Source organism: Heliangelus exortis, chromosome Z (genome assembly GCF_036169615.1).
Source record: "Heliangelus exortis chromosome Z, bHelExo1.hap1, whole genome shotgun sequence".
Taxonomy (NCBI): domain Eukaryota; kingdom Metazoa; phylum Chordata; class Aves; order Apodiformes; family Trochilidae; genus Heliangelus; species Heliangelus exortis.
In genome coordinates, this window is record NC_092454.1 from 28,560,626 (window position 1) to 28,586,444 (window position 25,819).

Below are 25,819 nucleotides of genomic sequence, written 5' to 3' on the forward strand. Positions count from 1 at the left end.
TGAAACATGTTTAAATTTGAAAATGGTGTGAAATACAGATCTTCATTTGGCTCAAAGAACTCAACCTTATTGTGAGAACAGTCAATCATTGGAACAGATTACCCAGTAAGACTGGAGTCTGTATCTCTGGAGTCTTTCACAACCCTGCTGAGTGAAGTCCTGAGCAACTCAGTATGCATTCAGTTTTAATCTGTATGGTGAGCTTGGATTATATGACTCCCTGGTGCCTTTACCAGCCTGAGTTAATCCGTGACTTTCTTTGGTAATGGGATGTGAATGATGTATTTGGAAAAAAAATTGTTAGTAACAAGCCTTAGCAATTTGAGTTGAAACTTCTGGTGTGATTTTAAAAAGAGAGAGTAACTTAAAATCTGACTTCAGTTTTCTGTTATACTGGAAACTTAGGTGGTTCATAAGGCATTTGTGGCTAAGAATCTTCTCAGAAAGGCACTAATTGATCTTTTTTCCCAGAAAATGCTGAGGGCAATTAAAGATTGAAGAAAACTGGTATTTGGTACTAATGTCAGCAGAATGAGTGATGCCAGCCTCTAATTTTACTGTTTTGTCTTGCAGCATTAGTATATCTTTGTTTTTTCTGTTGGTTTTCTTCTCTGAAGAGTCTGATCAGTCAAATAATGGATGGTGCTGCTGTTCTGTATATGTGTAGTGTATTTCTCTGTACTAACAGAATCATAGAATGGTCTTGTTTGGAAAGGACCTTAAATAGTTCCAACCTCTCTGCATATGCAGGGACACTTGGATGTTCTGTAATACTGTAACATCTGCCTTTAAAAACTAAGAACTTAGTCTTCATTCATCAAGGTCCTTCAACAAGGAAGGGCTCTTTGGGTGACTATCCCATTCAAGGCTTGAAGAGGAGACAGGAAAAGTTTTAAAAGGTATCAAAGTTTAGCTGTTTCTCTATTTCTCACTTCTCACAGCTCTCTTTAAACTATTCCCTGTCCTGCAAAACCAGAAAACTTCCACACCTACTGGCTGCAGTTTGAGATGTGAGTAAAAGTTATCTGGGCCTGTTTTACTTCTAATTAGCGTAGTTGCTCAAGGAACTTTTTTGGTAGTATGTTGCATTAGATATTTGAGAATATTCTGGCCTTGTGGACGTAATCCATTTAATCCATGGTTTTTAAATCCATGTTAGGTTTAACCTGTGTCTCTTTACCAATCTTGGACTGGTACAAGAAAGGGATGATGTGAATGGTTCAGGTAGAAGAAACTGTTGCTTGAAGGCAGTTTTGACTTATACTGGTTTAATTAAGCTCATAGTCTTGTGGTAAATTTGAAACATGAAATGTGGTCCATGACTCCACTCAGCAGGTGTACTTGCTGACTAAAAAGAAAACACATAAAAAGAGGTATGATTCTTGATGCAATGAAAAGGATTGTAATTGTATTATAGTGCATATTGATGGTCGTCGTAATTTTGAAGTTAGACTTGATTATGTGGCTCTGAAAATGAACCCGTGTGATAAACTTCTCTCATATCAATGTCAGGATACGTTTCCTAGACCATATAAACTAAAGAGCTAGAAAAGTGAAGGAAAGCTGCTGTAATCAATTATATACATAATGGCACAGGCTTCTAGATGGACATGAACTGAGATAATTGGAGTAGGATGGGGATTCATAAAGAACTGCAGTCTGTTAAGAATTTGATTGCCATTACCATGTGTAATCAGCTTATTTCATGTGGCTATTTCTAGATCTCAAATTAGGCAACACTTTTGCCATTTGACATAATTCATGGCATTTTCTTGATGTGCATTACTTGTTCTTTGATGTGTATATTTAACAAGATACTGTTATTTTTGTACTACAATACAATAAGTAGCTAAATCGTGTTTTAGACTTGCCCAGTAGGTACTAGAACTTAATTTATAACTGCATGTAAATTTTATATATGCGTTGTATGTTAACAAGATACTGAAAGGGCATGGTGTCCTTCTATAGTCAGTTTTAGATGCTGCACATGTAAATAGTACAAAGTTAACCTGATTTTAGACTCAATTTCCTGTGGAAAAGAGGAATATTGGTAAAGAGAGATTTACAGTAAATGGAAAATACATAACCTTAATTTTCAGAGTAGTGATTCATAATAAAATGTTCCCCATTAAAATGAGGATTGTCCGTAAGTGTAAAGGAAGGAAAATTTTAATGACTTGTCCCCATTAGTTTTCCCATTACTCTTCATTGACCACTTTCTGTTCAGCAGCACTGAACCACCTGTTGTGTGCCGTGACCGCACTACTATGGTGCAGTTTTTTCTGGAGGAAGGTGTGGTAAAACTCACGTATGGATTTATGATAATATCAGTGTACATAGTTCTCTTTACAGAATGGACATGGTTGGAAAAGACCTATAAGATCACAGACTCCAGCTGTCAACTCAGAAGAAAATACCATGTTCACTAGAGCATGTAATGAAGTGCCTCATCTGTGTGCTTTTAAATACCTTATCTCCCTGGGCAGCCCGTTCCAGTGCCTCTACTCTCCCACTAAAAAAAATTCTTAATATCAAGTCTGCTCCTCTCCTGGTGCAATTTTAGGCCATTTTCTCTGGACCTGAGGCTGACACCCTCCTCACTACAACCTCCTTTCAGGTAGCTGTAGAGAGTGATAAGGTCTCCCATCAGTCTCCTCCAAACTAAACAATCGCTGTTCCTTCAGCTGCTCCTCATGGGATTTGTTCTGTAGACCCTTCACCAGATTCTTGCCTTCTCTGCTGTTCTCTGGACATGCTGCAGCAATTCAGTGTCCTTGTAGCATCCAAAAAGTGAACACAGTACTTCAGGTGCAATCTCACCAGTGCTGAGTAGAGGAGGACAATCACTTCCCTGCTCCTGGCATCACAAATTTCTCATAGTGGCCAGGACGCAGTTGGCCTTGGGCACGCTGTTGGCTCATATTTAGCCAGGTGTCAACCAGGGCCCCAGGTCCTTTTCTTCTGGGCAGCTTTCCAGCTGCTCTTCCCAAGCCTGTAGTGTTGTTTAGGGTTGTTGTGACCAAAGTGCAGGACTTGGCACTTGCTGATGTTGAACCAAAAATACCTGCTGTGTGGCAAGCACTTCCTTGTGGTTTATGTCATGTGAGTCCAAACTGTGGACAAGCTTGCCTTTTGTTTACTTAAAAATAAATAAATAAATAAATAATTCTGAAATGAAGAAGGGCCTGGAAAAAAATGTAATCATTTTGTAGTGAAGTATTGAGAATTTTATCAGTCAACGATGGATATTTTCATGTATTTTGTCAGTATGGCTTGTTCTGCCAAAGTGATGGGTTGATCCTCTTTCTTAGGGTTGTATGCTCTTCTGTGGAAAAACATGGTAATAAACGTCCTCTTTGTGATCTAGTCACTTGGGACTGTCTGCTATGAAAAGTGCAATAATAGCAAGAGGAAGGAGAGGACATACTCCCTATCTTCACTTCCTCTTTTCTTTTACCTTCTGATACTGGCAAAGAACACAGGAGAAGGCACATCCTGAGTTTCTCCTTCCCTCTGTGTGTGAATGTGGACAAGTGCAGAGGCTTTACATTAGCTTCTCATTCTGGAGATGGGCAGTGTGTACTCTACCAAAAATAGTGGTGTGGGTTTTTTTAAGGTTGTGTCTTTTTTTCAGGGAAACTCTTCCCAAAACCATGTGAGAAGGAACGATTGTTTGCTTTTGATTCTTTCCTTTTGACTCTATTGACTGTGCTTTCCTCTCCAGCTTTCATTGTTTTTTTCAGTCTGCTCTGTCCCTAAAGAACAGAAGTTATTGTTAGTTCTCATCAGAATCGTTATAAGATACAAGAACAAAATGAAGTATCTGTTATGTAGGAGTGTTCACTAACCTGTTGAATTATCATTTGACAGTTTTTTTACATACATCTGGTCAATAATGCATTCAACAAGAAGAAACACTTCAATAATGCTGTATCATTTATCTTTCCTTCAGGTAAACAACCGAACAGCAAGCCATCATAGTATTTCTTTTGGAGGGTATGATGTCAAAAGTTTAGGGGACTATCATATAGAATATATTAGTAGACCTGAAAGTTAAAATGGGAGCCTGGCACTATCAGTTCTTCATATGTAGTTTAGGATTCAGCAAAGGCTTTTCTGCAACTGTACTGTGATGCGTCAAGTAACAAAATTTTAGCCTTGATGTCTCTGTTTTTCAGACACGTGTCAAATTCCAGGAACAAGCTCTGCTAACTTCACTTGCAGTACCAGCACAAGGTCTTCACTTTCCAGTTATCTGTATGTCTTTATCCTGGGTCAGCTGTTGCTGGGAATTGGAGGAACTCCATTATATACTTTGGGTACAGCTTTTATTGATGACAGTGTCCCAAAGAACAAGTCCTCAATTTATATAGGTAACTTTAAAAAATTTTTATAACACATTGTCTGGATAGTATAGTGGACTTCAACACCTTAAAAGTGATTTTTATGAATTCCTCTAATTAAATCTGTCTTGTCATAATGTACTTACATGCATAAAGGGTTTCTGTGTCAGTTACTGTGCAAGTTAAGTATTAGTCTGCTGCAACAGTCAAGTCTTCTCAATAGTTACTTTGCAGATCATGGTAAGGCTCTGTTCTCCTCCTCTTTTTCCATATCAGTAACTGAAAGTGATTGTTTTATGCAGCCTGCCTGTTAGCCACAGGATAAGTTGTAGCAGAAATTTGCTTTTTACCATAACAAGTATTGAAAACTACCCACAATACCAGGTCAGTAGCCATACTTTACTGTATCCTTTAACAGTTTAATTTATTTTCCTTGTAACAGTAGTCTGTACCCTCACTGCAGGGACCTCCATGCATCATGTGATCAATGTAGTTCTCTAGGCATGTAAAAAATTGGCACTTCCAGAGGAAATGCTGGAATGATCTTTCCTTAATTTAAAGGAATTGCCTAGAAACAAGGAGAATGTTTGCCTTACTGTAGGACTGTTTGAAAGCTAAGCAATACTATTTCTTAGCAGTCGTTTTTGATCTTTGCAGTTAGTATTCTCTGGCTTATGTGTATTTTTACTGCCAAGTTCATTACAGTCTCAGTGTGTTTTCTATGGATCCCATTTTAGGTTTAAGCTGATAAAAGACTATGTTAGGTATAGTGGTAACTTCCAGGAAGAATTCAAAACATCTAAGATTCTTGGACTGTTTTCCCAAGTAAGTCAATGTTCTAGAGGACAAAATTGAAATAATTATCTATTTGCATACAATTCTTGCTTAATTGTTCCAGGCAAGCCACTTCATTTGATGCCAATAGAATAGTTCCATGTGTTCAATCTTGAAGACAGCTTTTAGTTTTGCTGTTACTTAGTACTGAGAGGGATGATTTTTAGTTGTTTTCTGAGGTCCGTGAAACAAATGGAGCATAATTCAGGCAGCCTCTGCGATTAGGGAATTGATAAATGGCCTTACAACTCGGGACAATACTTAAAACATAGCAGACCAATACAATAAATTAAAGCTTATGCAGTCTTCAGGTAACTGCTGAGTTAAGAAGAACAGTGTATTCTCCCCAAAATGACAAAAATAGAAGTTAAGTGAGTAGCTACATTAATCTTTAATTAATTTCCCTGCTTTTATGCAATGTAGTGAGGATTTAAAATACACTGTGTTGTTTTTCCTAATGCTAGAAGTCTTGCAAAAGACACCAAAAGAAAGCCTAGAACTTTCTGCTAGCTGATAAACTTCTTTCTCTTCTGATAAACTGTGTTTTCATTAGGACTGTTCTCCTCTTGCTGAGCAGAGGCATCTGCATCTAAAGCCAGTAAAAAAGTTAAGCAATTCAAAAGTATAACAGAGTGTTTTGTATGAGGAAATAGGCACCTCCTAAGCTAGGTTTGAGGTTCTGTTGGATGAATCTGTACTTATTAGCATGTTACTATTTCCAAAATACAGGAAAACCTGGGATATATCAACTCAATATTTATTTCAGCTTCCTGATGCTTGAGTATTCCCTTCTGCACCCCTCTGGCCTCCTCCCCCATCATTCCTTCTTGCTGAAAGAGAGTGAAATAATACTAAGTATGTAGCATTCAGGCACTTTGGAAACTAACCCAGGTTCTTCAACCTAGGAAAAAGGATAGAAAATACCAGCTGTAAGAATACATGTGTTACCAATTATTTAGATATTAATTAGTTGCAAGCCTTAATCTGCATACACAGTGTTCCTGCCAGCAGTGCTAAAGTGCCACATAAATATTGTTAGTAGGTAAAGTAGACTTTTGAGACACCAAGAAGATCTTGTCCTAAGGCTGAAAAAATGCATAGACCTAAGAGTGTTCTTGGTAGGATTTGGTTAAACCTGCAGCTCTGGAGGATTTTTTTAGATTTTTTTTTTTTTTTTTTTTAACAAGCTTACTTGTGATTATAGGCGCAAGATTTGCAAAAGGCAATCTATTAACACATCAAGATGCTGTCAGTGAAGTTACTTTTTCTGAACATCCAAGTTGCAGCTTTTAAGGAGAGCTACAAATTTTCTTGTTGAAGGACTACAAATTTTGTCTTTTATGTCAGATAGAGAAAGTAGTTCTAGTGAAAGATCAGGTTGAATTTCAGAAACAATTTGATCTGAAGTTCATTGAAGGAGTTTTTTTAAAGAAAAGATTTTAAAATGTGTGGTAAACTTGATGTGTTTTCTCTTCCAGGAATAGGCTATGCCATGTCATTGATGGGTCCTGCTATTGGCTATATTTTGGGAGGCCAGCTCCTTAATATTTATATAGATATCCAGATTCCAGAAAGGCAAGATACAATTTAGTCTTTTGCTTTCTGTTTTCTTTTCCTAATAACTCTTATTAAAATCTTCAGCTTCTCTCTCTGTGAGGAGGAGAAATTGTGAGGAGTACTTTTGTTTGGAAAATGCTGCATTTGCAAGAGCTTCTTAAACTTGGTAACAAGTTGCATTTACAAGGAGGTTCTAGCAAGTGAGTTACTTGCCACAGGGAGTATTCACTGAATTGTGTGGAAGTTTTCCTGCAGTGCAAATACTTAGTTCTAGCTTTTTGAGATATTAGCTATTTTAAAGCTGCGTAACAAAAATACTTTGTCTTTTGATTAGTCATGCATTGGGTGCTACTACATACCTCCTGGGGAGGTGCTTGCTATAAAATCTACCAGTTGAGTAATAGTGCACTGTTAAAAAAAATGCTATTTTAGATTATATTACTGTCCAAAAAACTCACTTTATTTATACTTTTATTTCCTGTGTCTTAGGGACTCAAAATCAATGCAGTGGTGTTCTGAACTTCTATATTTGCTTTCATATAACTCATTGATTATGCAAGTTCTTTCTAGAAACAGCTTTTTCAATATCTTAATAATACTAGAGGATTTTTAAATCAGGGTCAAATAGTGGTCTTCAAGTCAGAATTAATTTGACTGATCAGCTGAAAGCTGTATTTCATAAAGTGCAATATTATTATAATACAGCTGATGAATGTGCTTGAAACAAGCAAGCAATACATTTTATATATGCAGAAAACAAGAAAATTGTTATTCGAAGGTTTTCTGTTAAATCAGTATTAAAGAGAGAATATTAGTGAATGGTAAACCTGATTCTTCCAAATTGTTTTTCCAGTGCAAAGATGGATCGAGATGACCCACGTTGGCTCGGAGCATGGTGGATAGCATTTCTTGCATGCTTTTTTGCAATGTGGCTCCTTGTAATACCTTTTTCCTGCTTTCCGAAACACCTACCAGGTGAATATTTAACATTAATGGGCTACCTTGGAAAAGAGCTTTGTTTGTACTTGTGGATTACAGGCTAGTGGACTGAGGGATCGATTCCTCTTGGATTCTGTTTGTCAGTGAATTGTCTCTGGCTAAAACCTAATGATAAATACTTTGTTTCCAATGTGTAGCCCTTAAAAGGTGGCCAATGGGCTAGAGGGAGGGACTTGTGTATGTAATGATGTACAGTAGGACTGGAATCAGGGAAGAGCATGGAAACTGATGGTCAAAGTTTGGAAGATGCTTGCAGCTGGGACACCCAGGACTGTATTTAAAGCTGCTGTGTTATGAACCAAGTAAAAAAAAAGTATGAACCAAGGAAATTCTGCTGTCTTATCATTGTTGTCTTTGACTTTTGCTTTATTGTTTTGGGTGGAATAATAAAGCAGGAATCAAAGTATCCTGGAACAGCCTGCTAAAAAGGGTACCTTCTAGTACCCTTTTCATTTCTAGTTTTTAGTACCCCTTTTTTTGTTTCTGTTCAGGCAGACATGAAGGAACTTAATATGCTTTTCTGGAAAGAGAAACCATGGCAGAAAAGAATCAATGAAGTAGAGAGCTGGGGAGAATAAAAAGATTTCTTAAAGTAAAATTTGAATGGGCTTTTAGGATAGTTTTGAATTCCTAGGATATCCCATATGGTATCTTCTTACCCCCGTTTTATTCCAGTGGAAGTGTAAACCTTTCAAGCTAATTCTTTCCACAGCAATACATTTTTGATCCTTCTATGGATCTGTACCAATAAAAATATTCACGAACACTGAAAATTTCTGAGATATATTTCCCAAGGAAATATTAGATATTCTTTGAGACTGTAAGTCTAGGAATATGTGATTTCAATGTTTTTGCTGTCAATAAATATGCCTGTTTGTAGGAACAGCAAAAATACAGGCTGAAAAAATCTCTGAAACACATAATGATGGAAGTGAGGCACTTGTTGAGACCAAGAATGTTGGAAAAAGTTTTAGAGACTTTCCCATGACTCTCCTGGTAAGAGAATACTAAATTTACTGATATTAAATGAAATTCCTTTACAGGTAATACAGAAATGTTTAGAAGAGTAAATGCCTCTTTACTGGTTTTGATAGTGTGAAGTCCCCAATGCTACTGAAGTGGGGTTCCACATGAGAATATCTACTTTAAAATACAGTGCGTTCTAGTTTACATGGTATTTCAATGAAATAATTTCCTTAGTGTTATGATAATTTCTCCTCATAGATACTGTTGAAGAATCCAGTGCTTATGAGTCTAATAATAGCCAGTGCTTCAGAAGCTTTAGTTGCCACTGGCTTTGCCACGTTTCTACCAAAGTTTATAGAAAATCAGTTTGGAAAGACACCAAGTTTTTCTGCAACTCTTGGAGGTAATGTGGCTTTTCATTCTAAAATCTTAAAATATGTTTTGCTGAACATCTCATTAACGTTATAGGTGGAAGTTGATAAAGTCATCTTGAGTTTGTCTATGGTATTTCTGAATGTAGTTACATGAAATGCAGTTCTCACAGCAAAAATAATATTTTTGTGATATTGTTGCCTGTCCTATGAAAAAACTTTTGACTATAGGCATCTGCAGCCTATGCAGTTTTGACACTTTACCTAAACTGCCTTTAAAATTAGCTGTTTCGGGTCAGTGCAAGTTACAGTGAGTTGTGTTGTATTGTGGATTAGCCATATAAGAAAACTTGGGTATATATCTAGAACCATAGTACTGCAAAGAGAATAAATCACTATAGACTATATGGACTTTTACAGCAAAACTTACCCTCACTGTAGATGCCTTATTATATCTTGTGCTCTTCCTTCTATAATAGTTATCTTAAAACATGATAACACAAATGCATGACAAAGAACATGAACAAGTGAAAAACATACTGAAGCAATGAAAAAGCATATTGTTTTCATAAAGCAGCCTACAGATGTTTAGGTTTCTGTCCAGTATGCAGTCATCTTAAGTAGCCTAATATTGCTGTGTTGAACTTGGGTTTTAGGGAACTCTAAATTCAACTGTCAAGTTGAACTTCTAGGAAGCCTAAAGATACTGTAAGGCTAGGCTAAGTTAATCATGCTGACAAATTGTGGTGCAATGGTTTGACATCATATGGACTGCATCTTAAGATGCAGGTCACTGTAGTGATTTTTTTTTTCTTAACACAAATTTGCACTCTAAATTGCTTTGTTAGTTGTAACTTGCATTGTGTAACTGCTGGTGTCTTGTTTCTCTCTAGGGCTTGTATTAATTCCAGCAGCAGCACTAGGCCAAATCATAAGTGGCATCTTGGTTTCCAAGTGCAAAATGGATTGCAAATGCGTAATCAAGTTCACAATAGGCACTTGTTCAGTGGCCCTACTCTTAAACACAATGTTTTTATTTGCTAAGTGTGGGAATGAACCTTTTGCAGGTGTCTCTGAAACATATAATGGGTAAATATGTTTTAATGCACTCTTGGGTTTGGCATTTTGTTTAACAAAGATAAGCTATATAATTGAGTATAAAACCTTTTAAAATGTCATGTTTTGCCTTGATGTGTGGAAAGGAAATCGTAGTAAGCAAGAGTTAACTAATGAAGAACAGAGTTTATTTTATTCCCTAAACAGCCAGAGAAAATCTTTAAGGTCCCTTTAGGTGTGATAAGACTTCGCATATCATAGCACTCTGCGTTCAGCTTATGCAGTTGTCTTGGTGCTGTAGCAACCTAGATGTCCACATAACCATGTTAAAAATAATAAAAATACAATGTGTTTGCAAATGGACTTGAATCCAAAACAGAGAAACCCCCAAACCCTTAGAATATGACCAGTAGAACAAACAACACCAAAAGCTGCTTTTAATCATGTTGCATTTTTTCCTAATACTGTAAATTGAACATATTCGAGTGCATAAGTATGTGGGGGAAAGAAGATGACATAAGAATTAGATTGTAACACAGAATTACATAATCAATCCTGTGGAATGAAAGTTGGTGGAATAATCTATGGAAGTAATAATCACACAAAAATAACTAGGTACAGAATAAATGGGAATTCCCTCTAGAATTGTAACTACCAGGAACATGGCTTATTTTTAAGCAATTAAGTTCTTAAGTCAGTTGAGCTGAATATTTTTATATTTATTACCCTATAAATACTTCAGTACTTTTTAACATGTCTGCTGCTTTAAAATTACTTTACTAAAAGCCTATTAACTTTTTCTTTTCAGAACAGGCACACTGCATAACTTAACAGCTCCATGCAATGCTAACTGCAAATGTTTGCGTGCCATGTACTACCCAGTTTGTGGCAGAGATGAAGTACAGTACTTTTCACCCTGTTTTGCAGGATGTGCATCACAGCTTTTTAACTTGGAAAAGGTACTTTATGCTAATCAAATAGCTGACATGGTCTGCTCTGGCTTCCTGCAAGATTGATTTTATTTAAAAAATGTTTTTCTATTAGTATGACAGGAAGTAACATTATTTCTGAGTGTAGGTGGTTATTACTATAAGAAAAATTAGTGTGAATTTGAAACACTTGTCTAAGTAGGATGAATCAGTAGCATGCATCAGAATCCAATACAATCTGACCAGGTTCTTCTAGATATTCCACTTGTGGAGTGTGTAATGCTTAATATAAAATGTACTTATTTCATGACAGTTGATGTTACATGCGGTTTCTGATTTAGTTAGAATGCTATATTTTATATTGAGAACACAATGCAATTTTAAGTTGTGAAGTATAGCAATGGCCATATGTGGTTCTGTCACAATACCACTGTGATTCCCATTACCACTCTCTTAACATGTTCATCATTGCAATGCTTGGCCTCCTCAGTGTTTGGGAAAGCATATGAAGGCTCAAGTCAGCTTAAGTCTGTTGCTCTTTGAAATTCTTCTGGTTGTCTGTTTGTTTTTTTTTATACTCCATATTAGTCTGAGCTGAGCTGCCCCCATGCTGATCCACCTAACTTAGGACACTTTCACACTCTCTTAATCTACTGAGAGTGAAACCTTTGCAGCATCAGTTGATCCACAAAACTGATGTAGCTATTTGTTTCCTGCATAGCTTTCTTTGCAACAGCTGTTGTCACTCGGTCTACATAGTTCCATGAGCTTCATGGGCACATCACCCATTCCCATCTCCTCAGTCTTTTTCTATTGTAGGACTTTGTCAATCACACTGTGTTTCTCACTTTTGCACCATCATGTTACAAATGTTACTTGTACTGAACTTTCTAGTGCTGAAAATATAGGAAACCTGAAAACACTTAAATAGAATTGACAATCAAGGAAGTAAAAATTAGCAACTGCCTTGAGGTTAGGCAGCTATTATCTATATCTTTAAGCACAATTTAATGTTACTTGCTTCTGTGAGTTTCAAAACCTTGAAGTCAGTTTTCTGAAAAGGAATTGTTGTAGTAATATGAATGCCACAGCCATTAACACCACCAACTGCAATTATTATTGAACCTTCCCAGTGCTGAGAGACTTTCTGTGCTTGTCTCTACCAGTACAGCAAACTCTTGATCAGAGATATGGGAGAACTGTAGTAAGATCCTAAAGGTAGGAAAGCTCAACCAGGGTTGCTTTTAGAGCCTTCATATATCAGAAAGGGACAATAGTAAATTAGAATTAGAAAGAAAAGTAGGAGGCTGATTACTTCTTGCTGTGAAAACTCCACAGTTAACTGATAAGTTTTTATTTTTTTCTTTGAAAACAAAATGAGAGCATAACTATTCTATTTGTTCATCTGCTTACAAAAGCAGTCCCACGTTGTTTCTGTTCTTTCCTACTGAAATTTTAAGAGTAGAGCTCACGCCTCCTCCTGTCAAGTACAGCCTGGTGTGAACCATCCTTTTTATAGCTAAGACTGTTAAGAGATGTGGAACTTGCCAACATCTACAAAGAATTAACTGTTGTGGTTTCCAGTTTGTTCTGCTGCTGTTGTAACTGGATGATATGTATTGCCTAGGCTTGAGAAACAAGGCTTGAGGAAACAGTGATGCAAGTACATGTGAACCTAAAGAATGCACCCTGCTCAAGTAACAGTTTATGGTAGTCAAGATAGTTAAAGTTCTTTGGAGAATTTTACATAAACAACAGTTTTACTTAATAAACTAGGTAACAGTTAGCATTAGCTTATTTCAGTACTGGAAAGCACCTTCTGAGAAGCATGTAAGGTATCTTCTGCTGCAAGGGAACTGAAGCTTTTGAAACCCTTTTCTCAGAAGTTACACTTTGCAAAAGCAGCCATTCTCATGGGGACACAGAAGGGAAACATTTCCTCCCACTCCACTGATGGAACCCTCCATGGAGTTTAATGTTTTCAAAGAACTGATTTGTTTGGAAAGTATGTATTTTCAAAGATGTTTATATCTGTATATCAATATTTTAAAAAACGTGGTTTGAACACCATATCTTGCCCATTTTCAACCATGTATAGTAACTGCTGTTGTCTCCACAACAACATGTGGTTCATAATAAGATTCAAGTGCAGAAGTTAGTGTTTTAAGGCTTCCTCTGGTGTTTTTCTAGAGTAAGTACTGCATATGGTTGTTCCACTTAACCGCAAAATCTGAAGTTTTCTATGCTTGTACCTAAAAACTTTCTTCACATAAAATGGAGATTACCACTGTCTTCTTAGATCACAAAACCAAAAATAATTTTTGCTCAGGCGAGCTAGATCAGTCAAATTCTACTGTTCTGCACCAGTTAAAATGAGGATTTCATTGGACATATAATCATCAGGAGATGGACTGTTACCTGTAAAGTCAGGGTTTATGTTTTTGTTCAGAATGATGCAGACCCAATGAACATCCAGCAATTTTAGTGTCATTCTTAGTGCTAAATTTTGTTTTATAAATTATTTGTAGACTTACCACAACTGTTCCTGTATTGGAAAACCAAAAGTAGAAATTGGCTCTGAAGACTTTCTTTATGAAGCTGTCCCTGGGAAATGCCCACCAAAATGCGGACTTTTACCTTTATTCCTGGCCACCTTCTTTTTTGCTGTTGTTTTTACATTTATGGCAGTTACTCCAACAACTGTGGCCATTCTCAGGTATGGTTTTTTGGCTAAGAAGTAGGTAGTATTCTTGTGAAAGATGAGTGAAAAAGCCTGGTTTGTTTTGCTGTGGAATGTGGACTCAAGCCAATATACAAGGGATTTTGTGTTGTAGTACTGTGTGTGGTAAGCAGGCAGTACTTGAATTGGAGGAGAATCATACCACTGCTATCTCTGTAACTGTTGTTTATTAGATAACTGTGTGAATCTATTAAAAATTTAAATAGTCCCTACTTGTAGAAGAATCCTCTCTTTTGTGGGAGCACTGCTGATTGTTTTTGTCAGAGCAATAAGGAATACATGTGCTATGTGCTTAGATGAAGAACATATTCAATCAGCCTGTGTATTGGTAGTGCCAGGATTTCAATTTATACCAGGAAAAGAACAAAATAACAATCCGCCTTATATCCTCAGTCTTCAATTCCTGTTTCATTTCAGAGTTCTTACTTGCAAAATTACTCAGTCAAAAACTATCTTGACTGTCTTGACTATCTTGATACTTATCTGTTATGTGTGTTTGTAATTAGCATAAAATGTGACACCATGTATGTGGCTGTTAACCAGTGGCTGACTCTTAAAAATTACTGAAAATCATTCATGAATGCTTTTAATTTTTTAAAATTCATTCTCTTTCTGGAGGTAGAGCTGTTTCACTTTGTTGAAATCTGGCTTGTACCTCTGATACATTTACAGAGAAAATGTTCATGATGTGTAGGCACACATGTACCATACATGTGATTCTTTGAGAGTGTGTGGTTGGATGATCTTTTTTTAACTTTCTAGTGAGGGGCTTGGGTAGGGAAATTTTACACTGCAACAGTGCTTTATAGTAGCCCCCTGTTGGAGGTTGGTGTAAATCTGGAATTACATTTGTTATATTAGTGCAGGGGCAGCATAATTTGAAGCATTTCATCATCTTGAAAACTGATCTACGTTAGTTTGACTTAGATAATTCTAAGCAATAACATTTGAAATTTTCAGTCTTGTACACTTCAACTGAAATGATGAAACAGTTTTTATGGGAGGGGCAACTACAGAGTAATTTAAATGTGCAAAAACTAATTGAGTAGCTAAATGTGAGGTAAGCTACTGCAGTCACTTCTGGTATCTTTTCAGCTGGCCTGTTGTGCTTCAGTATAAACCCACTTGTTCATGACTGTTCTGCTGCTAGAAATAACCACCCACACTACATGAAACTCGTTCTCCTTGCTCTACTTGCCTTAATGGGTAGAGAGATTCTAATTGTGGCTGCTGATAACTGCTCATTTTGCATGTTTTCCTACAGCTAATTCTTATACATGCAGAATGAGGGAATAACTCAGTGCTAAAGTACAGTCTTTTTTTAGCACTGGCACTTCTTCAGTGACACAGTTTGCTTAAGAAATGTGTGTAAATTAAATTTTATAAACTAAGTAAGCTAGGTTGTATTTAATCTTTATGGTAATATCTTTAAGACACAGCATAAAATATTTTGTTGCTAGAGAAGGATCTAAAAGAAATGGGTAGGAGGTAAAGAGGTAAATTCTTCTTCAATATATTGATAATTGTTCAGTCAATATATTGATTTATTTAGCATAGGCTAGAACTAACCAGTTGTAAAGTCAGTTGGCTATATGTAAAGGTTATAGGAAATACAACGCCTTGTGCTTGTGGTGAAGTCTAGTCTCATGTCATGTAGTGCTTCTTAAGGAGTTGTAGCTCAGGGTTGCATGCTAGCACTATCTTTAAATCTTTCACAGTTCTGTGGAAAAACATTTACCAGTATATCCAGGGTGCTGCTGACAAGCTGGTGATTATATGGCTGAACTAATTCAAACTAAGGTTCCTTGGTGAGCTATAGGAGTTGTTTCTGCCTTTTGTCAAAACACCTCTTGAAGTTCTTTGGTTGCTTGTTCTGCCCAATGGATTGGTAAAACCCTCTGCAATTATCATCCTAAGAGAATATATTAAAACAAAGCATTCACTGAGGGACAAAGCAGAGAAGCAAAACACTTAAAACTTGTTTTCCAAGTCTTAAACTGCAAATCTTGTTTGCAGGTGTGTGCCAGATAAACAACGTACATTTGCTCTTGGAGTCCAGTCAGTGTTTCTACGACTACTGGGTATGACTTTCTTGTTGGAACACTTCCCTCTATACATCCACAGGCTGCTCAGGAAGGTTGTGGAGTATCCTTGTCTGGAGATACTCTAAACTCACCTGGATTCACTCCTGTGTAATATGGTCTTGGTGATACTGTTTTAGTTGGAGTGTTGGACTAGGTGCTCTCTAAAGGTCCCTTCCAACTCTGATAATTCTGTGATTCTGTTATAATTTACATATTGGATATTATGCTAGACTTACATATAGAGTATTAAAAAGCCTTCAGATGAGCTTGAAGTAGAATGTCATTTACTTATAAAGTACACTGATTTTAAAGCAGATGCTGTCTGAATTCAAATTGATCTTTGAACAGGGCATGTATGCTCATTTTAGTCTTTCTTGTTCTTACCAGCATGACCAAAATACATTTAACTCATTCTTTCATCTGAAGGCACCTGTTCTCACTTCTCACAGAAGGAGGCCTATTCTGAAAGCTAGTGAAACTGTCTCATAGACTTCTATACTTACTGGGTGTGATAGTGTATTTTAAAGTGTGTATTACATGTATTTAGAAGTATTACATGTTAACATTCTACAGAGTGGTTTGGGTTAAAAGGGACCTTAAAAATCATCTAGTTTCAACACCCCTGCCATGGGCAGTGGCATACATTAGTTCTGTGCATTTGGAACAGGTTAGTGTAAATGATCTGAGAAAAGGGTCTTGTTTTCCTTCACTTAAAATCCTTTCCTTGATTATATATGAGGCTTATGACTTTGGTTAAAAATTTGTGTAGTGCAAATGGCTATCCCATTTTATCTTCACCACCATCATGGCATTTCATTTTCTGCATCAATAGCAGTTTAGATTATTCCAAGTAATTCAGGTGTTCCAACATGTTACTGTGTTTTTTAGGTACTATTCCTGGACCGATTTTGTTTGGTGCAGCTATAGACAACAGTTGTACTCTGTGGGATATTAATGAATGTCAGACTACAGGAGCTTGTTGGGTTTATGACAATGAAAGCATGGCTTATCAGCTGATGGGCATAAGTAAGTTACTTGTTCATAGTAAGTACATGTACTAGGTAATATATATACTGACCTTAACTGCTGAATGCAAGTGATTTTAAAATAGAAACTCACCCTTTCTTTTTGGCAGCACCGTTTTTTAAAAACCAATTTTTTCCATAAATAGTAAAAAGCAAAATTATATGGAAATAATTATATTGCATTGTGGCTCTTAAAAATTATGTAGAAATACTTTTTTTTAATAACAGTAATACAAACTATACTCCAGTCTTTCTTCAGTGTCATACTTTATTTACTGACTTTGAAGGGATTGGCACATATTCAGTCTTACCTGACTTGGTCTGTTGGCAGTTTAAAGCCTGAGGAACTTTCTTCCTCTTGTCATGTATCAACATGTATTAATCCCAAGTTAATATAAAGATCTTGAAAATATTAGTTTTCCCAAGTTGCTTAACAATCTGTTGCCTTCAAGTATGTGAGATATGTATATCTAGGAGTGGGAAGGCAGGCTAAGCTTGCATCTGTGATAACTGCTGTTGTCCTGTCTTGTATCGGTTGTGATACTTAGCAGTTCAGTTTGTAGGCTCTTAATATCTAATCTCCAATCTTAAAAAACATGAGTCACAACTTCAGGTCTCAGTATCTCTCAGGCATATTTGTGTTAGAACATACTTCCTCTTCTTTTTCCTTCCCCTCTCCCTTCTGTCCTATTTCACAAAATGCAATGTACCAGTCATGAGTAAATGGAAAAAGCTTTTAGAAAAAAAAAAAAAAGCTAAGGAGAGAATACTTAACAGGTTTGTACATGGGGAGTTACAGTTTGTGGCAAAGAGAATGTTTATGCAATGAACAACAGTACTGAAACAGGAATTAAGGAAGACTTGCACTTCAGACTAGAATGGGGTGAAGAAATACAGAACTGAAATAATAGCAAAAGCTGCTGCAAGCAGGGAGGCAGCTGAGGGGCTGAAGTCAGTTGGAAGACTGCCTTTATCTGCCTGTTGCCCTTCCTGCAAAATAAATTGAAATTCACAGCTTACACTGTACCTCAGCATCTGAAACTTCTTAAATGACAGAAACACTCTTGCCTACTCTTTAAGGTGACTGCAACACTTCTGTTCTTTGCATTCAGGTGCTGCTTGTAAACTCATCACGATCATCTTTGTAGTCATAGCAGTATGGTTGTATAAGCCTCCACCAGCAAGTGCAGCCCTATCAGAAAAGAGTTCAGGAATGGTATCTACTGTACACACATAAATCATGGCAAATCGAGGGCTTTTGAAAGAAGCCAGTAGGAATTAACCACTGTTACAAGATCATATCTGTAACTGTTACACTGCTACAAGATCATATTCAGTTCTCAAACAAGTCAAAATATTTGTGAAATGTGTCCTGTTCTCTAACTTGCTAAACATAGTTTTTTGTATGCCATTGTGTGTGTAAAAAATTTAAATCAACTAATTTAATTTAAATTTAAATTTGCAGTCTGATTTTAAATGTCTGATTTATAACTTAAGTGAAACAAGATGGAATACTCTGATTAAAAAAAAAACCAAAACAACAGCAACCAACCAACCAAAGAAAAAAAAGATTTTTTATCATGAGCTCCTCAGTGTGGGCTCTGTCCCATTCACTATATTAAAAAAAAAAACCCAACCAAAATAATAAAGTAAAATTAAAAAACCAGAGTGACTGTGAGCTCCAGTTTGCCCCTGCTTATGTACTAATACCTAAGACTGTAGTGAGAGAAAACAAGTAACTTGATATGTTAAAGGGAACTGTGAATGTTTAAAAGGGATATAAATTGCCCATAATATGGGTGAGTGCCTTAATTGGGGATTTTGACTGTAGATACACTTGGAATGTGCAAGTATCAATATGTATTAAAAATATTTTAACATGTTATCTTAATGGTATAAGTTCATTTTTTGTAGAAAAATGTGAATACTTATTACAGCATGGGTGGGGTTGTGATAGAAAAATGTTCGCTAATTTAAGTGCCTGGGTGTTTCTATGTGGACTATATATAGAAAGGTAACTGCTTTCTTCAGGCATTGTTAACATTCTTCTTTAAGACTGGAAAATAAAACCTATTTTCTTACTACTTCTCTGTGCATGGTGTCATTTTGAAGTGACAGTTACAGTCTTCTCAGCTCAAAGAAACACGGCTGAAAGCTAGCAAAGAATATGCATTAATCAAGATTAAGAAAATAAAGCTTTAATTGTTCCTTTTGACCTATACACTGCATTGCTATTAAAACTGTTTGAAATAGCCATTTTTACCAGATATTAAACAATATTGCCTGTGACTGAAATATTGACTGAAGATTTTAATGAGCAAAGTATCTTTTGCACTTGGTAGTTAATGTAAAACATCCTTTCTGTTGCACTGGGTATGCATGTCATTCCTATATAGCTGTGTATGCCCTTTTTCTCTGGTTACATGGACTCGTTGACTCTATCAAGATTTTTAAACAAGTGCTATAGCAAAGGATTGTGGCATATAGGTCATGCAATTCTTTTAAATTCTTTTAAAGGAGGTAGAGTTATGTATACAACTCAATATCTTCTGTAACTATTTAGAAAGAGTTACGCAGAAAATAAACCAGAGAACACCTCTGAAAGCACAAGACTTCATGGCTTTTGAAATGAAGGAGGAAAAGGGCCGAATACACAGCTGAATTCATACTTGGTCTGTTTAGTTGAATCATTTCTGATAACATAGTTTCCTGATAAATGGGCTCATAATGAGGGGAGTAACTTCTCTTGAAAGAACTAAATACTGATCTTCCCTGGTAATACAGCCTGAAACTCTGAATTCTCTTTCCAGAATTTTTCTGACATGGATTGAGTGGGGTATAGCAAGTCATTTTGTCCTAGTAAAGACAAGCAGTATGGTAGCTAAACTAGTAAACTTGGTTCTCTTGTTCTCTCTTAGACAGTATCATAGGTTACAGTTTCTGCTGCCTAACGTGGTTGCAGATTGCAAAACTTACAGGGCAGAGCAACAGGACCTTCCTCTTCTGTGGCATTTACCAGCACGCTTAGTTGCATTGAAGTGGTTATTTGGGTGAAGAAGGAAGTAACTATTCCTATGGTGTAAAGTTACAGTTAGTGATAAAGGCTGTTGCATTTTATAAACTAACCTGCAACTTGTTAAAGATGATAAAACTTTTTCTTGTTTAGGAGGAGCAGCACAATAATTAGGGTTCTTGGTGGACAAGCTGAGGTTGGACTGAGTGATCTCAAGCTGTCCCAACATCAATGGCTCTGTCTGTGAGATGCTCCTCAGTATGGGCTCTGTCCCATTCTCTATATAATGTGTAACTTTCTATATAGATTCTTGCAAGGAAAAGCCTCTCTTCTTAAAATAAGTCTTTAGATTGCTTTTTTTGTGTCTTGGTCTGTGTTTTTTAAATATCAGCTTATATCTTATATTAAACAACATTTAAAAGCTAATACTGTTCATATGTCTCACTGGGTGATATTCTTTTCATGCTAACAGTAATAAAGAATTTGCAACCAGTAGTTGACAGTCTTCTGTGATTTGTACAAGTTCCTGGAACTAATGTTTAGAGTGCTTGGAGTGCTAAATTAATAGGCTGATATCCTTGAGCTTGTATTAGCTACTACATATTGGGGGTTTAAGTAGAATCCCAAATATTGTCCAAAAGAAAGATGATTTAAAAGTTGCGTGTTCTAGATAGCATGATGCTTTTTAGAAACAAATCCTAGTGCAAGTAAGGCTATCTAGCTAAACATTGTAATTGAGCAAGTTTTAATCACTCCGAGGAGACACAAGTAAGCTTCTGCACCGAAGTATGTTGTCCTGCATGGCTAGTGTAAATGAAGTCTTCAGAATTATTCTGAAGCCTCTGCTCAGTAAAGCTGTGGGATTTCAAGAGTCTTATGGAGAGTGACAGTAATTAGTCATAAGTAATTAGTGACTGTTACAGTTGAGACTAAACTTGTGATCTAAACATTTTTTGTTGTGTGTTCTGTTGTCTCAAAATCAAGACTGCATTTCTTCCTGCAGAAGTAGGATGATAAAGCAGTCTCAGGCTCTGTTTGGAGGGCGGAAGCTGGAGCACCTTTTAAAATGAGGTAATTCTTTGTATTTGAGCACCTCTCTGAAATAAATAGCTTAACACCTAATTGCACTGCAGTGGCAAGAGAATGTTCTTCCATCTTCATGAATACTGAGAAAGAGAATCAGAATTTCATTTTGCATCTGGCTACCGTACCTATCATTACTTTAAAATGTAAAGCATTTTGTAGACACACCTTGCTTGCAGTCCCTCTTTGCACCATGCTCAGAGGGATCTGAAAATAATTACTTGAAGTGGATTACTTGTAGAGAGAGCAGACCCAAGTATGTCTGCAGAAACAGTGTGGGCACAAACATTGGAACTTTAGGGATGCTGGAGCTTGCTAGCTGTTTTTATGTATTTGAAGTTCAATTGCTGACCATTACTGAGGGGGTGGCAGTGGGCCTTGCATGGCTTCATGGTCTAAAACATGTTAAAAGTAGATCAGGTGTAGACAAATGCAAGAAAATTGCTGAAAAAAATGTCTTTTGGGGCTGAAAGTCTTCAAAAGAGTTGTGACTTGAGTAGTATTTCAGTTTGGGAATGAATGAGTGTGAGTTACTTCTATAATCTGTTACAGTAGCAGAACGTACAGTTGAGATTTAAAGTGTAATTTTTTTGCCTTTTTTTTTTTTTAGAAGCAGTGTGTTGTGTTTGTTTGTTTTGCTTATTCAGAGCAAATGGCTTTGTTTCTGCTTTTAAAAAAGTCATTTTTTTCCTTTTTTTTTTTTTTTTGTAATGGGAACATAAGAGACCTTTAGAGTGCATTTTGCTCCTGAGGGATTTTACCTTGCGGGAGGGGCTCATGTTGGAGGGGTTTATGAAGGACTCTCCCGTAGGAGGGACCACACAGAGTAGGGAAAGACTAAGAAATCCTTCTCCTTGAGAAGGAAAAAGCAGCAGAAAACAACTATGTGATGCCCAGACACACGGAATCTCAGAATCAGCCTGGTTGGAAAGAACCTCTAAGATCTTCAAGTCCAATCCTTGATCCACAACCACTGTGTTTACCAGCCCATGACACTGAGTGCCACATCAGTCTCTTCTTAAAAACCTCCAGGGACACAGAATCCACCACCTCCCTGGGCAGCCCATTTCAGTCCCTGAAAACCTGTGAACTGTAAACCTGACTCTTTGTTCCCCTGTGGTGCTGGGGAGAGGAGGTAAAGATACTGAAAACAAACTGATTTGGGCTCAGGAAGAAGGGAGGGATGGGTGGGAAAGTATTTAAGCTCTGGTTTGTACTTTCTCTTTGCCCTGTTTTGATTTGATTGATGAAAAATTAAATTTTTTTTTCCTGAAGTTGATTCTGTTTTGCCCATCACTGTAGTTGGACTCCTCACATTCTTACCCCTCTCCTATTCACAGTCCCTCTCATGGCAGAGAGTCCTTCAGGAACCCCTGGGACATGAGTCCCTCCCACAGGTGCAGTCCCTCAGGCACAGACTGCTCCAGCCCGGGCTGCACACAGAGTCACGGCTGCTTCACGATAAGTCATCTCCTCTGGAACAAGATCCTTCTCGGTTGCAGATCCACATCTGCCTCTCCCCGCGATACTGCACAGGCTGCTGCTTCACGTCTGCCCCCCTGTGACACTTCAGGGACTACAACTCCGCATTTACCACACCGGGCTTCTTCAGGGACTGCTCTACCACACTCCTCCATAGGCTGCATGGGACAGCTGCCATCTCACCATGGGCTGCAGGGAAATCTTTTCTTGGGCACCTTTCTCCCTCCTTCGCTGTCCTTAGTGGCTTTTCTCTGGTACTGCACTCCCACTTCATCCTGTGCTCTGCATGTCTTTATATACATATTTATCGTTTATATATATATATATATATATATATATATATATATATATACACACACACACACACATACACTTACATAAATAAATATTTAGTTTTATATGTATATATATATGTATATATAATACATATTTGCAGTTATGTTTTCCCTTTCTTAAACATGTTATTTGCAGAGGCACATACAGTTTCCCATAGCTGCTCAGCCTTGGTCTACTATGGCTTGTTTTCAAGGAGTCAACTTCTATAACTCTTCTATAACTCTTAGGAGGAGGATTTGCAGATTTTTTTTTCTAAAAATTTTACTTCTTTCTCTGTCATGCACACACTATTCTCTACGGCTTCACTCCTCCCCATCAAAGCAGGAAGGAAAGTCAGTTTTTCACCGAATACTTTTTGCTTGAAAGGCAGCATATTTACACCACATGGAAAATGTGTCTCAGTCACAGTTTTAGCCATTAGTTGGAAGATACTTTATGCTATCACCCTCATGCCCTCCCAGGGGAAGATAAAAGGGGAATAAGGGAGAGAGACTTTAAAGGTGAGAAAAAAATATAGTAGGTTTAAAGGAGTAAACACCACCACCACCATAGTAATGGCATATTTACATACAAATACGTAAATGTGGAACCCACACTCCTCAGATGGTAGTTACATCCCAACTGGAAAAGTTCCAAACTGGACTTCGTATCAGATGGGGGTGCCTGAATCTAGGGTCCCAGTGACAGTCTGCTAAAAAACCTGGAAGCAGCCAAGGTGATCCTACTCAGGGAGCCAGAAGAAATCATCCTGTTTCAATGAATGATGCTCTTCTCTGGAGAGGAAACAGGATGCAAGAACACTATCAGTAGGAAAGATGATAAACAGATAAACCCAAATTCAATCAGCATATCAGCCACAGAAGCCAGAAGAGGACTCTCTTAGGAATGATTTTATGCTGAGTGCCATCGGAAGGAGTACTATGATTGATCCATTTGGGTCACCTGACCAATCCTTGACTCCCCACGGGCACAGCTGCTCCCCCAAACTGTATTATATCAACAAGCTGGCAGCAGTGGATGGTGTCCTGAACCACCCCAGGTTATTAGGGCTATAGGAAATTTTAATCCTGCTATTCTCTAACCAGGACATATTCCTAGCTAGACTGGTACTACATGGTTGAGAAAACTAACCAGTTTCCTACATGGCCATTTATAGTAGGAGGGTTGTTTATTTATTTTCACCCCCACAAATTCTTTTTCTTCAACAGCTCCATACTCAGTGGATTAAAGACACCATCAGGAGGTAGGTTAAAACCAAGGAACATTGATGTGAAAGTCCACGTGTCTTGATTTGGGCCAGGATGGAACAAATTCTATTCCTTGTCATTTTCTGTCAGGTAAATCTTTTCTAAGTAGCTGTACTTGCTGAAATTAATAGCAAGCTTGTAAGTCAGTGTCTGCTGCTAGGACTGACAATGACTGATGTTTATAGTTACGGCTGGAGGATGGTCTGCAGAACCAAGGCCACTGCTCAGTTTTGAAAAACACGTTATGCTCCAGAAAGAGAAAAGGAGTATAGGGGACACACCTGCAACCCGCCTTTAGGGAGAAGCAAAGCTCACAAATAACCAAAACTGGAGTATTCCATCCCATATGCTTCATACTTATTATAAAATATCTGAAGGATCACAAGGGTCAAGTTCTTCTTCATCCATGGCTGGCATCCTGGGAGGATTCTGTCTCTCTGCCTTTGATTCCAATCTCTGTCTTCCTGAATCTGCGTGTTCCTGCCTCCAGCTCCCATCTCCTGTTGATTCCAGGAGCCCAGGCTGGGACTTGTTCCCTGCTGCCCTGCAGCCTTGATTGTGACATGAGCATTACTGGGGGGAAGAAGACATCAAGGAGCAGAGAGTAATAACAGTTAAAAAAAAAGAAGGTAGATGTTTCATAGAAGGAGGGAGCAGATTTCATAGAAGGAGGGAACAGACTCTGAAGCTGGATCACTCTGAATAGCTTTCAGAAATGACAAAAAGGATACAAAGGTTCAGTGAAATGTAATATAAGATAAGGAAATTTAGCTTTTGGTATTGCAAGAATAGAAGTCAAGGTGTTTTGAAGCTATCATCAGCTTGGAATGTATACACAAATTTTTGAGGTTTTTGTTATAAAGAGAATTGTTAGCAAAAACTAGTCTACAACTTTGTTGAACTTAAGGATTGTAGCTGTGCCTAGAGAATTTCAAACCTGTTACGATATTAAAAACCAATTCAAATTGATTTTAAAATAAGTAAGAGCTTTTACAATTTATCTTCATGTAAAATCTTCAGTAAGTAGAGTTGGGCATCTCAGGAGAGCCCTACCCATGTTCTCTGGGACAAGGTCAGAAATGTGGTGAGAAGTACCTGCATCCTAAGTGTTTCAATCTTTGGTCCTACTTGCTTCCACATACCAGGGCCTGTAGTATTCTCACTCTGTATGGTGAAGCTGACTTTCTTTGCTTTGTTATTGGAGGCAGCTATAAGGAGACATGTACTTGCTCATGGTCCTCACAATGTCTTGGTTTGGTGGGGAAATTGGTTGACATTTGGTTAATAGAACCTAGTGGCTAGCATGGCTCAAGCTGACCACTGGGCACTATTGCCACTGAATATCATCCAGTTTGAATTATCCAATGTGTCATGAGGAGTCCTATCCTGCAAGAGTCCTTATGGCTCCAAGCAGGGCCATGTAACTGACTTTTATGTTTACCCTGATTTCTGTTGTCATTTTATTGCTGTGTTGAAAATATATTTGATTACTTATGATAGAATGATCTAAAAGGAAAAATATAGTTAGAGACTGGCTGAAATATTGTTATACGTATAGATACACATTTATGGTATTCTCTACATCTATTGTCTTGGTAATCACAGTATAAGAACGACTGATTTATGTGCGAATGGGAGGTGATAATCTTGTTGTTGATATCAGGGAACATAAATAATCTTAAGTTCAGGGAAAAGACATCTTTTTCGGTGTTTCTTGAACCATAATGAATGGAGGGGAATTGTGTTGGTAAAAT

The 25,819-nt window shown here is 37.4% G+C and overlaps 2 protein-coding genes across 6 annotated transcripts in view; one reads left to right on the top strand and one right to left on the bottom strand.

Annotated features, from left to right (window-relative positions):
• Positions 1-25,819, bottom strand: part of PAM (peptidylglycine alpha-amidating monooxygenase) — a 457,165-nt gene that overhangs the window by 174,711 nt on the left and 256,635 nt on the right. The window lies entirely within an intron of this gene.
• Positions 1-25,819, top strand: part of SLCO4C1 (solute carrier organic anion transporter family member 4C1) — a 53,578-nt gene that overhangs the window by 7,859 nt on the left and 19,900 nt on the right. For 2 of the 5 annotated variants that reach the window (XM_071730070.1, XM_071730066.1), the window contains exons 3-13: positions 4,179-4,373; positions 6,656-6,752; positions 7,588-7,709; positions 8,614-8,729; positions 8,958-9,102; positions 9,964-10,159; positions 10,935-11,085; positions 13,584-13,771; positions 15,812-15,876; positions 16,768-16,905; positions 18,017-18,988. In XM_071730070.1, the coding sequence (XP_071586171.1) occupies positions 4,179-4,373; positions 6,656-6,752; positions 7,588-7,709; positions 8,614-8,729; positions 8,958-9,102; positions 9,964-10,159; positions 10,935-11,085; positions 13,584-13,771; positions 15,812-15,876; positions 16,768-16,905; positions 18,017-18,141 (1,538 nt within the window). In that variant the 3' untranslated portion in view covers positions 18,142-18,988. Of the gene's footprint in view, positions 1-4,178; positions 4,374-6,655; positions 6,753-7,587; positions 7,710-8,613; positions 8,730-8,957; positions 9,103-9,963; positions 10,160-10,934; positions 11,086-13,583; positions 13,772-15,811; positions 15,877-16,767; positions 16,906-18,016; positions 18,989-25,819 lie in introns of those variants that run through there. The other 3 variants (XM_071730067.1, XM_071730068.1, XM_071730069.1) reach the window with 3 other exon arrangements.